The sequence below is a fragment of the Ostrea edulis genome, chromosome 4, assembly GCF_947568905.1.
Source record: "Ostrea edulis chromosome 4, xbOstEdul1.1, whole genome shotgun sequence".
Taxonomy (NCBI): Eukaryota; Metazoa; Mollusca; class Bivalvia; order Ostreida; family Ostreidae; genus Ostrea; species Ostrea edulis.
Window position 1 is genome coordinate 7,013,885 of NC_079167.1, and position 13,047 is coordinate 7,026,931.

Below are 13,047 nucleotides of genomic sequence, written 5' to 3' on the forward strand. Positions count from 1 at the left end.
TGTTGCCGCACTTCGCGGCCGCTGTGACACAAATGCCGAAGAATTCTTCCTGTACATATTTTCTCTTACCAGTATGCATGCCGGCGCTGCAGGCCGTATGCATGTCCATGATAAATATCCCTTTCTAATTACAAACGTATTTTTCGATTGTTTCAAACACGCTGGCGACAACGATCTTTATAGAGTAGTAAGATTACAATCTGACGAAACGAAACTAAAAAAAAAAAGAACTTTTGAGCGAAACGAAGAAAGAAAAAAACTCCGCGATTTTGGCGATAAAATTATTTCAGTCGGCGGATTTTAATCGGGTCGGTCGGGTAAGGGGAAACAAACTTAATTTTAATTTTGGCCCAGAAATGCAAATTGTTACTGCTTGTAACAACGAACAATAAAAACGGCTATGAATAAAGAGAACAATGTCATTTTTTAGACTCAATCAACAATTATCCTCAGATCTCCAGAAGCATAATCATCATACAACTTGAATGTGTAGATAGCTTCATCACCTTCATAAATCACATTGAACCATTGTGGAAATCCTGGAACTGCAGAGATAACCCGGCCAACATATACACCGTTGTGGAAAGTGTTAGAAATTTTTCTGTCCACAAACAGGGGCCGTCTGTCTTCATTCTGATGTTCAGGAGGGGGGATAGTGTGAGAAGCAACTACAAGAGTCTTCAATTTACTGGCAAGCTGCTGTGCAGAACATTGTTTAGTTTTCCCATCCAAAACATATGAGAAAAAATAGATACCCTTCTCTGGAGAAGTTTTTTTCAACACCTTTTTCTGAAATTCAGTTGAGCTTTTAGAGCAATCTTTTTCTCTTTATCAGTTGTTAGTTCAGACAGAAATTTGTCGATGTCTTCCAATGACTGCCAAAGTCTATAATAACATATTTCAGATGTAAGCTTCTCTTTTGCTTTCAGTGCATGCTTCTCTTTTTCTTTGATGAGTTGTTCTTTGCTTCTAATTTTTTCTTCTGGATCTCTTGAATTTCTTTTTTCCTCACAGAGAACTTTTCATACAACACTTTCCGTTGATCCATGGAGTCTTTCATAACTGTATCTCTCTCAGTTTCACTCAGTCCATTTAACCAGTCAGATGTTTTGTTAAATGAGTAAAGTAGTAAAGCCTCATTTGCAAGAATGGAGGCATTTGGTCGACATCTAACAATGTAATCAAGCTGACCAAATAAGAACTCTGGGAGTTTGTTGTGCTACAATGTTGACAGCGTTTCCTTTTTAATTTCGTCACTTGCATTAGCATATTTTCCTCCTGGTAACTGGTCCTTCAATTGTCTCTCTAACAACCTCTTTAAGCTTGTGAACAAAGTTTGTGCAATGGATTCGGCTTGGACAGAATCTTCAGAGTCTTTAACCCGAGTCAGTTCATGCAAAATGGAGTCATGTTCCACCATATCTGGAAATGGGCTGTTTCCATTCATAAAACTCACTAGCATCTGTGGACTGCTCACTGTGTAAAGTTCAAGAAAATGCCTGTTCATGCCCAAAATATGACTATCTTGCTCAATTAGGTGCCACAAGGGTGCTGTAATAAGTTTAGAAATTAGTCCTAGTACTCGACAACCAGAAATGAATAGAGGCACTTGCACATCACAAAGTATGGTGCTCAAAAGGCGGTTAGTGGCACCATGCTTTTCCTTCAAGAAATCGATGATTCTCTCACGATGGAAGTACACATACTGTGCTAATAAAAAGAAAATGTTGAACCGGTTGTGTCTGTAACGCACAAAAAGTGTTGGAACTTTATGTTGAGAGCAGTATGTTTGAAAGTCTAAAAAGCATCCACTCTTTTCGTCCATCCCTCTTCCAAATGCCTTGCTACATGTCCTGATGAGCCTGATGACACCTGCTTCTTGGGACACAATCTCGTCACTATCTTCACATCGAGCTCCCACTTTTTCACCTTTAAAACTGCAAGCTTCATATTTTCTTAGTGTCTCAGCACACGTGTCAGCAGCTCCCACTAACAAATGAAGTCCACAGAAAAAATTGTTCATTCTACTAACAGATCTGTGTTCATCCTCTGTCATGTCTATCCAGCCTTCAATTACATTGGGGAGAATGTTTGATCTGTATTCTTCGAGTAGCTCATTGAACTTTTTCTCAGTCGAAGCTCTGTCTGACATTGTATTTTTGATTCCAGATAGAATTTTGTATCCTCTATTGTTTGTGTCAGTCTTTTCCTCTCTTAATGAACAAACATCATTTTTGTCCTCCAGTATTTCATTGAAAGTGTCTAAGGTTGTTTTTGCACTTTTCGATGACATCTCTCGTAATCCTAATAAGTAGGTGTTCTTTTCTGTGTCGGTGACAGCAAACACGCCATATGACTTTCCAAATTTAGAAGTTTCATCCGTATACAATGTCAAGTCACTTTCCCCTACAAGTGACTGTAACTGTGTTTGTACAACTGCCACTTTTTGCACTGAAATTCTGTCTACAGTTTGTCGAGAAGGAACACGATCAACAGCTTTTCCAACCAATTTACAAACTTTTTGAATAATTACCCATATCGAAAATAAATATGAAAATGATACAAGAAAATAATACTAAAATGATACAAAAAAAATATATTTTTAATGACCAAATTTGGAACCATCTAAATCTTGGTTCCAAATTAGGTCAAAAATAATACACTTTCTAAATAATGAAACACACAAAAATATATTTTTAATATACTTTATTTCTTAGTAAAAATACAAAAATGATACATTTGATGTATTATTTCTATACTCTTGTATTATTTATGTATTAAATCCCAATTTAAAGTACAAAAATAATACATTTTGGAGTAGGATTAAAAAAGTACAAAAAAAAAAAAACAAAGTGTATTAATTTTGTATCAACATATTAATTTTGTATTATTTGGTTCACCTTGAAAAAATAGGAAAAAATTATGATTTGTATTAATTTTGTATCAACATATTATTTTTGTATTATTTGGTTCACCTTGAAAAATTAAAATAGGAAAAAAATATGAATTGTATTAATTTTGTATCAACATCTAAGTATTCAAAGATGGGGAATAGAAATAATACATTACCCAAAAAAAAGTATAAAAACAATAGATATTTGAAAAAATACAAAAAAAAATACATTTTGTATTTCAAAAAAAGTACAAGAATGATACACAAAAAGTATATTAATGTGCCAAAAATAATACAATGCAGTGCCTAGAAAAGTAAAAAGAATTGTGTGTTTTAATAGTTTTTGAAAGCAGCTTTCAATCACATTTTAGAAAGAAATCTGACATCTTTAAAAATACATGAATAAAACCTTCAGTCAAATCAACTTAGTTATGCAAAAGCAAGGGGAAACAAGATGTGTTTGTGAAACACAAATGTCCCCGATAATGGACAATCCCAAAAATGGCTAAGGTCACAAGGACAAATATCTTGGTACCAGTAGAAAGATCGTGTCACAAGAAATGCTCATGTATAATATTAAAGCTCTAATATTTACCATTTAGAAGTTATGACCAATGTAAAAATAAAACTAAAAGTAGGTCAAATGTCAAGGTCAAAAGGTTTAGTAACAACGAAAAGGCCTTGTCACAAGGAATACTCATGTGAAATATCAAAGCTCTATCACTTACAGTTCAAAAGTTATTAACAAGGTTAAAGTTTTCAAAAAGTAGGTCAAACTCCAAGGTCAAAGGGTCAAAAGTGTTGGTACTCACGGAAAGGTCTTGTCACAAGGAATGCTCATGTGAAATATTAAAGCTCTACCACTTACTGTTCAAAAGTTATAAGCAAAGTTAAAGTTTTCAAAAAGTAGGTCAAACTCAAAGGTCAAGGTTACAGGGTCAAAAATGTTGGTACTCACGGAAAGGTCTTGTCACAAGGAATACTCATGTGAAATATCAAAGCTCTATCACTTACAGTTCAAAAGTTATTAACAAGGTTAAAGTTTTCAAAAAGTAGGTCAAAGGGTCAAAAGTGTTGGTACTCACAGAAAGGTCTTGTCACAAGGAATGCTCATGTGAAATATTAAAGCTCTACCACTTACTGTTCAAAAGTTATAAGCAAAGTTAAAGTTTTCAAAAAGTAGGTCAAACTCAAAGGTCAAGGTTACAGGGTCAAAAATGTTGGTACTCACGGAAAGGTCTTGTCACAAGGAATACTCATGTGAAATATCAAAGCTCTATCACTTACAGTTCAAAAGTTATTGGCAAGGTTAAAGTTTCAGACAGAATGACAGGAAAAAAACAATATGCCAATATGCCCCCCCCCCCCCCCCCCCCCCCCCCCCCCCCCCCGATCTTGGGGCATAAAAAGACATGCATTGGCTACTAATTCAGCTACTATTAAAAGTTAAAACCATTGTTACAGTAAACATAATATCCCATGTCGCATCGGCTACTATTGTAGAGATTTAAAAAGCGACTATTAAATACTTTGGGCTATATTATCATAAATATAATAAATAATAACAAATTGTTGTCATTTTCATTGTACAAGATTCAATAAATTGCTAGATGTTTAATCAGTATTTTATACATATCTAGCCTGTCCATGATGTTATATGGTACATACATATCTAGTCTGTCAGTGAGCTGATGATATGGTATGTACGTATCTAGTCTGCCCATGATCTTATATGGTATACATATCTAGTCTGTCTGTGACCTGATATGGTATTCATATCTAGTCTGTCCATGATCTTCATAACACATCAGTCTTGAGACTCATCCTCCCTCTGCTTCTGTCGTTTCTTCTGCGTTACAAAGTGCACTAATTTTGTTCCCAAGGGCTATCTTCAAGTCACACCACTTGTCGTCAGCCTTGACCACTGCATAATCTGTAATAGAATATTATAAAAAAATATATATATAAAACATTATCATATAGTCTATCTATTGTCCCTTTATAATCTATACAAATGCAAAAAAATCGAGGAGGGGGGGGGGGGGTACTCGTCCTGCATAGTTCAAGCTTGTCCAGTTTCCACACTATAGTCATAGATCTATATAGAAGGGAGGGGGGGGGGGGGGGGGTGGACAGCAGCAGATCCAGGATTTCCAGAAGGGGTACCTCCAGTGAATATGGTCTCAAATCCGGTGAATATGATATGAACCATATCACATATTCACCGGATTTTGGAGGACTAAAAGCCTCACCTTTTCTTTAATTTTTTCCACCTCCTTTTCTGTTGTCAGCGTTCTCGTAGCTGTAACAGAGACTTTAGCCCTTTCCGGCTGAATTTCTTCTCCCTCTCGCAACTGATTATCTTCCTGTTCCTACCAATCAAAAATTATTATTAGATAACAACGTACTTTCCCTAAAAACAAAGAAAACTTCCGATCGATTTCATATAATAGAAACATGACCGGATATCCCCAAATTGCTACTAAATTCCATCATAATAACACATGTTTACAGACAATTAATCTCTTATCTATTCGACCACTCACCAAAGGCTGCAAATTTTGCGCTGCGGGCTGTCCCACCTCATTAGCATGCACTATAGCAAAGTGCAGCAGGTGGCGGAGGTTAGCATCCGTCACCTCCCTCTGTGCCAATTCCAGGATCTCCTTCTCATCTTCCCCCGTTATCTCTCTGAACGCCGAAATAACCTCTGACCTGGTCATTTCTTCAATTGATAATGTGCTCTTTACCCTAGCCAGGGTCTGAATCCTCCCTCCCGTGGCGGACTTCATTTTCCGAACGAGGGGAATTAAATTTTTTCCCTTCAAAGTGTGTCTCCGCTTCAATATTACGGGCGGCATCTGAGAATGAAAACAGATAAACAATGAACCAATTATTACTCCTTTCACATTTCTTACATACACACACACGTGATTTTAATTTAAAGAAGTACATAATTTAAATTATCTGTTTTATCATTAGAGGTTCATGATCAACATCTAAAAGAGGATTTAATTGGATATGAAGAGTCAACAGAATCCATCATAATATCAAAATATAGACTGAACCGCCTAGAATCGTCTAACCAAGCACATGTGCAATGACCTGTAACCTGATACCTCAAAGAAATTGACCAGTTTATTACACCAATTAAGTTCACACTTTATTTCTAAATATTCCAAGCTTCCCATTAACCTAACATTTCGAGCGACGTACAAACATCGATGCAATTTATATACATATTTTTTAGCGCAAAAACTAATACAGAGGGCGTTATGCATTTCCCAGGGGCCAACCAAATAATTTTACTTGTATCCAAATTACATATATTGAAATAAAATACATACATATACCACCGAATTTAAAATAGCCACCAAGGCTTTTCACCACCAAGGCTAAGATTCCATTCATTTAATAATATAGCCACCACGGCTGAGCCATTTAATATTTAGCCACCAAGGCTCAACTTCATCTTTTAATATAGCCACCAAGGCCTTCCAAATTTCACAGTAATAGCCATCAAGGCCTAAAGCTACCAATATTCCACTTCTTTAAATAAGTAAAATCATATATACCTTTCCTTCAAGAATCTTTGTCCAGTTTTTCTTCTATCAAACTAGCGTCTGCTCTGGCCGAAATCTAACATGAAAAGAACCCTGCTGCTGCGTTTTATCACGTGACGACACTGAGGATAACTTTACCAACAGCACCGGATGAAACACCAAAACTTGTGAGGTTCATAACACATTCCTGAGCCTCTAATGTGTAATGCCCTGAAACATCATCAAAGAGGTGAACAGTGTCGCCTGCATCTTGTAAAACTTGCTCTAAATAATCAACACTTTCTTCCAATTCTTTAGTTTTTGCTTTTTTTTCTTCCAATTGTTTCCCCTGTTCAGCCAATTGATCAAAAGCTCTTTTTCCTTTTTCAGCCATTTTTTCATAAGCATCACTGTGAATTTTAAGATGTTTATTTCTGACTTGTTCTTGTTTTACAATGTCATGAAGAGTTGTTATTTTCTTTCCTTGCTTTTCCATTTCAGTTTCATTCTTTTTAATTATTTTTCTTAACTTCACAACTTCTCTTTGAAGACCTGTTTTCTCTAAACTTAATTTGTAAGTGGAGTCTTTAAGCAATTTCACTTTTTTATCTAATCTTTGCACTTTTCTTGAGCTTTGTCTGAGCTTTTCGTATCTGTCTTTATTGATGTCTCTGTTTGTTTTAGATTGCTGTAATTGTTTTGGAATTATCGGTTTTCTTCTTTGATCACATGACCCAGAATCAGTTGTGAAAATCTCACTAAGAAACTTTTTTCTGGCATCTCCCTTCAGATTTTTATGTTTTTTTACAAGTTTATACACACGAGAAATAACACTAGCTCTGTTTAGAGATTTTTGACAAAGTTTTTGCAACCACTGAAATAAGTCCTCAATTTTCAATTCTTTTCTGTTTTTTACCACTTTAAACAAATCTAAAACTAAGTCATTTGGTATATTGGAAAGAGTAGGAATTGATCCACTTTTCAAGTCTTCCACATTCAATCCAAGACGTTCCATGGTACACGTACTTAAAGGTTATCAGTCAGAACTGTTCTGTATTTTGATGGATCATGTGGATTAATAAGTGGGGACATCTTCCAGTAAGCTTCAGGAAAATCAAAGATACTTAATCTCTTGTTGGATTTCTCAACATTCAGAATAGCAATCAAATGATCACAAAATGTTTCAATTTATTCATTTTCCTGACAAACATAATCTAGCAACAGTTCTTGCAAAATGTCTCTAACTTTAATCAATTCTTCTTTTTGATCACCCTCAAACACTTCATACATCATGTCATCTAATAAAGTATGCAACTTCACTTCTCTCAATGTTTTGATCACAAAGCGGGACATATACATTTTTCTGGGAGAAATAAAGTTTCTCTTACCAGTGATCATTGACTGTTGTATAGGACTGACAACATTCATCTTGTCTCAACGTCTGTATCTGTGTTTATACTGGAAAAATATAAAGTTGATAAAAAAAATCTATAATAGTCTTTCAAATTTTAATTTGCGCCCCCCCCCCCCCCCCCCCCCCCCCCCCCAGGCTGGGTCCATAAATACGCTCTACATAAAGATGTTTTGAGCTTAATATTACAAGTTTTAACCATGTGAATATACAAATGTTTATTCTTGGTAACTTATATTCTATACGTTTGAATTTCCTCTGTTTACCGAAGACGAGTTACGTCTCTTGCCAAACCACACCACCAACGTTCTCAGCTGTTTTTCTCAGGAAGTAGCACATGGATTGTTAAAGTTTAAACAGCATTAAGTTAATGGATAAAAATACTTTAAAAACGTGTATATATAAAAATGGAAATCTGTCTAATACTATTATTTCTCACTTGAAGAAATATTTACCAACAATTTTCCACTAGTTATTCTGCTATTCCCGCGAAAGTGCTTTCGATTTCTTTCGGTTTTGTTCATTAACTCTCTATTGTGATCATTGTCACCTAAATGTTTGATGTAATACAAGAGAAAACATGGGTATAAAAAACGTGTATAAAACTCGGTCATGCTGTGTGCGATACGTAAAAACATACAGACCGCAGCGCCACCTATGACCGTGAGCATTGCTACTGTAGGTGTAGGTCTGGTTGTACCTCATTATTCTGTAGGTGTAGGTCTGGTTGTACATCATTATTCTGTAGGCGTAGGTCTGGTTGTACCTCATTATTCTGTAGGTGTAGGTCTGGTTGTACTTCATTATTCTGTAGGCGTAGGTCTGGTTGTACCTCATTATTCTGTAGGTGTAGGTCTGGTTGTACCTCATTATTCTGTAGGTGTAGGTCTGGTTGTACCTCATTATTCTGTAGGCGTAGGTCTGGTTGTACCTCATTATTCTGTAGGTCTGGTTGTACCTCATTATTCTGTAGGTGTAGGTCTGGTTGTACCTCATTCTGTAGGTGTAGGTCTGGTTGTACCTTATTCTGTAGGTGTAGGTCTGGTTGTACCTCATTATTCTGTAGGCGTAGGTCTGGTTGTACCTCATTATTCTGTAGGTGTAGGTCTGGTTGTACCTCATTCTGTAATTGTAGGTCTGGTTGTACCTTATTCTGTAGGTGTAGGTCTGGTTGTACCTCATTATTCTGTAGGCGTAGGTCTGGTTGTACCTCATTATTCTGTAGGTGTAGGTCTGGTTGTACCTCATTATTCTGTAGGCGTAGGTCTGGTTGTACCTCATTATTCTGTAGGTGTAGGTCTGGTTGTACCTCATTCTGTAGGTGTAGGTCTGGTTGTACCTTATTCTGTAGGTGTAGGTCTGGTTGTACCTCATTATTCTGTAGGTGTAGGTCTGGTTGTACCTCATTCTGTAATTGTAGGTCTGGTTGTACCTTATTCTGTAGGTGTAGGTCTGGTTGTACCTCATTATTCTGTAGGTGTAGGTCTGGTTGTACCTCATTATTCTGTAGGTGTAGGTCTGGTTGTACCTCATTCTGTAGGTGTAGGTCTGGTTGTACCTCATTCTGTAAGTGTAGGTCTGGTTGTACCTTATTCTCTAGGTGTAGGTCTGGTTGTACCTCATTCTGTAGGTGTAGGTCTGGTTGTACCTTATTCTATAGGTGTAGGTCTGGTTGTACCTTATTCTCTAGGTGTAGGTCTGGTTGTACCTTATTCTCTAGGTGTAGGTACCTCCAGATGTGTGTAAACCTGTCTCTTGACATCACTACCTTGTCACAGATGCATGAACTGGCTGTAACCATGCCAAGCTAACACATTAAAAAGTCACAATATAGTTATAAAGAGTTTATTATGTACAATATCTCTTATATGAACATGGTCCTAATTTCACAAGTGTCCATGTCCATGATAATCCTAAGACCTCTGTGGGATTCCTTGACCGGTGTACCCACTCCTGGAGCTTGGTTGTCCTAGTACTATACTATTACTCTTCATGTCCTGCATACACTGGTTACATCAGGATAACTGTAGTAGACCACAGGGAGGGGACCTGTTTTGATACACATACATATTAAATGTAATATATTACTTATACGCACTGAGTGGCGTTACATTACACATAAATACACACACAACATTGTCTTATTTGCAGATAATATCCTGGACATGCCTTTTGTTTAAGACAATACAGTTACACTTTTGTCTATTGGAAAGACTCCACAAATACATCGAAGTTTTACATTGCATTGCTATGCATTTACACACATTGGACAAAGTCTACTTTATGACTATAATACTGCACCATACACCGAACACTTATTTCAATTTGTACCATTTTGATACGAATGAAAATCACATGTATGAAATTAAGTTAACACTAAGGAACTCCATAACTGGATGTTTTAGGACTGTTAAAATAACATAAAATAATAGACATATTGCTGAGTAGTAAATAAAACACCTTACCTCAGAAAAGCTGGACCATATGGAGCACTACGTATATGCCATGTATAGAACTGGAAGAAGTTTGCTAATTATATTAAAGTGATATGCAGAGAAGTATAAAAACGTTCTTCCTGCTAGACTGCCGTGTCCAAACTGAATTCAGCATGGACTGGCGGTTTAAAGTTCGTTCCAATTAGGGCACAGTAAAGAGGCTCCAAACAGGATTTGGAGTGTGTTTGATATATACACAAAATAAGAGCATATCATTTACAATACATACAAAATGAGAATAAGGGGAATTTAATGTGACACTCCAAATGAGGTCAAAAACAGCTACTTACTTTGTCACCAGTAGTCATTTTTAGATGGCAATCTGATGATTCCCAAGGCAAAGCATAATCCAATAAATGCTTTGATGTCGAATGCATCCACCGGTGTCCATTTCACAGCATAAGGTGGGGGTGGGTTTTTCCTCCTCTCCTGTTCAGCATACAAGTTCGTTTCCTGCACTATTCTACCCCACATTTTATTTGCCCAAAACGGGTAACAATACTGTACAGCAGAGGCTTCTTCTGGGTGTTCTACTGTGGCACTCTATACTTTTCTATAACGAGGTGGTAGACGGGGCTGGAAATTCTCCGTCACCATAGTTGCCAACCTCCAACATGCAAAAAGAGGAGGTTGGAAGGCGAAAAATCTGGTCATATTGCGTAACGGCATTCACAACATGTTTATTAGGATTATTTGTGTTATAAGTGTTTATGTTTTAAAAATATTTGCAACAAAAATGTGTTTAATGTGTACCATTTTATTGAAGAGAAGCATTGTAACTGATAGTGGCACATTTTAAATTTTTCAAGACTGATATACACAAAGCAGGACATAGATTTATTCAATTTACATGATAAGAGGGCATTTACGGTTTCATTGTATATAGTTCAGGTCCGAATTTCAGGTGTATTTTCTTTACAATATTAAACAATTCGAAGATGATGGCAAAAATTATGACTGTAATTAGATGACTTTTGTGTTATAAGTATTTTTTTTACATGATTTTACGTTTTGGCATGTGTAGTCAGATAAGATCCAGACCTAATAGACAAGTGCGAGTTAAACAATGGACAATTAGCTTCATGCTGTCCTCAATAACTTTTTTATCCATGAAAAGTAGTTAATCCCAGATTTGTTGGTAGGTACATAAGTATCGTTTTTTTTTTGCTGGCGTGCCTGCTGGCCCTGATGAGGATCTCCTCTTGGTGGAAGCCATTTTACATAATGACTTTAATTCCCGATTTGTCAAAACAATTTGCATATAATTGTTAACACCTGCTTTGATAACTGATCTGTAATGTACATGATTATAGGCATTGTTTACGTAGATCCAAGCTGGTGTTGTAAACTGGAAATAACGCGTGCGAACTAATTTACAAAACCCAATCTGAAGTATCCCGTGCAAAAGGGTTAAAAGAAGCATAAGCCATATTGCATAGTCACCCAAGCTGATTGCATCTGTCAAATTTAATTATTGAAATGAAATAAATCATGGAAATGTGCAATTATGAATTGGGATGTAATCTGGCTACCTCATGATTACTGTTTTTATACACAACCACCAGACAGTCAGAGTTTAACATTTATTTACATATCCAACTGAAAACTCATATTGATTACTAACATACATGCCTACATCAGAAGAACATACAATATGTACAAAACAACAAAAAATAAAATACAGTTTGGCGTTCTGGGGGCTTCTCATTCTTATAACTCCAATACTACATAACTATATGTACTCTACTCTACTCTACACTAACTCTAGTGAACTAGCCTTGGGCTGATCCCAGCAGGTCACGTACGACCATCTGGACTAAAACCACAACTAAGCAACTGGCTGATCCCAGTGAGCTACCCCGGGTTGATCCCAACGGGTCCAAAAGGAGTGATGAAGCTCCGGGCTGATCCCAAGGAGCTACCCGCGACTGAATCTAGCGGGTTAATGAACACAAAAAACAAGCTCCGGGCTGATCCCAAGGAGCTGCCCGGGGTGATCCCAGCGGGCGAGAAAACAGACTGAAGCTCCGGGCTGATCCCAGGGAGCTGAATGAGCAAATCCCCATGCATGCAAAACTGAATGGAAATGAAGCTCCGGGCTGATCCCAGGGAGCTTACCCGGGGCTGATCCCAGCGGGTAACCAACAAACCCGAATACAAATCCAATGAAGCTCGAGCTGATCTGTGAGCTTAACCATGTATATACAGAGAAACATAGACGTGGCCGAGATTCCTGCCCGAATAACGTGTCAACCTAATATCTACAATATACCGCCTGCCAACATAATTCATATACAGGTTCTAATACAATACATGTACATATAAACAAATAATGTATGTAATAAGTAAATAATCCCTTGGGGGCAAAATTCCCCCAGTTCTATGAGGAGCCCCAATAAGAGAAGAGAGCCGGGGAAGTTGATGGGGAAGGTGGGTGGGTAGCTGCTGTTACTTTCAGTCTCCTACAAGGCTATACAATGAACTAATCAGCATCCCCCTCTAGGCATCAATGCTCCCGGCTACTCTAATCTGATTGGTCATCTAATTACACTGACCAATACCAAATCTAATTTTAGAATCGATATGATAAATAAAAACAAAGCAACATCAAATATCCTAATTAAACATAGTTAGCTAAGTACAGGAAAAGGAAACCAACGTTGTGTATAAATAATAATTTAATAAATCAAATTTCAATTTATACAC

At 36.9% G+C, this 13,047-nt stretch overlaps 2 protein-coding genes across 2 annotated transcripts; both read right to left on the reverse strand.

Moving 5' to 3' along the window:
* Positions 1-218: 218 nt before the first annotated feature.
* Positions 219-4,206, reverse strand: LOC130053959 (uncharacterized). Its single transcript, XM_056161781.1, has one exon. The coding sequence runs from the start codon at positions 2,291-2,293 to the stop codon at positions 1,220-1,222; it is 1,074 nt and encodes a 357-aa protein (XP_056017756.1). The 5' UTR covers positions 2,294-4,206; the 3' UTR covers positions 219-1,219.
* Positions 4,207-5,041: 835 nt separating this feature from the next.
* Positions 5,042-6,612, reverse strand: LOC125668862 (uncharacterized). Its single transcript, XM_048903297.2, has 3 exons — positions 6,469-6,612; positions 5,440-5,754; positions 5,042-5,265 (listed from the first exon to the last, which is right to left on the reverse strand). Exons 2-3 carry the CDS (start codon positions 5,752-5,754, stop codon positions 5,107-5,109), a joined length of 474 nt encoding a protein of 157 aa, XP_048759254.2. The 5' UTR covers positions 6,469-6,612; the 3' UTR covers positions 5,042-5,106.
* Between the last annotated feature and the right edge of the window lie 6,435 nt (positions 6,613-13,047).

Coding starts and splice junctions, on each gene's coding strand:
- LOC130053959 (XM_056161781.1), bottom strand. CDS start 2,293: ATGTCATCGAAAAGTGCAAAAACAACCTTAGACACTTTCAATGAAATA.
- LOC125668862 (XM_048903297.2), bottom strand. CDS start 5,754: ATGCCGCCCGTAATATTGAAGCGGAGACACACTTTGAAGGGAAAAAAT. Junction 5,266..5,439: donor CGCAAAATTTGCAGCCTTTG/GTGAGTGGTCGA, acceptor TTTGATTGGTAG/GAACAGGAAGATAATCAGTT.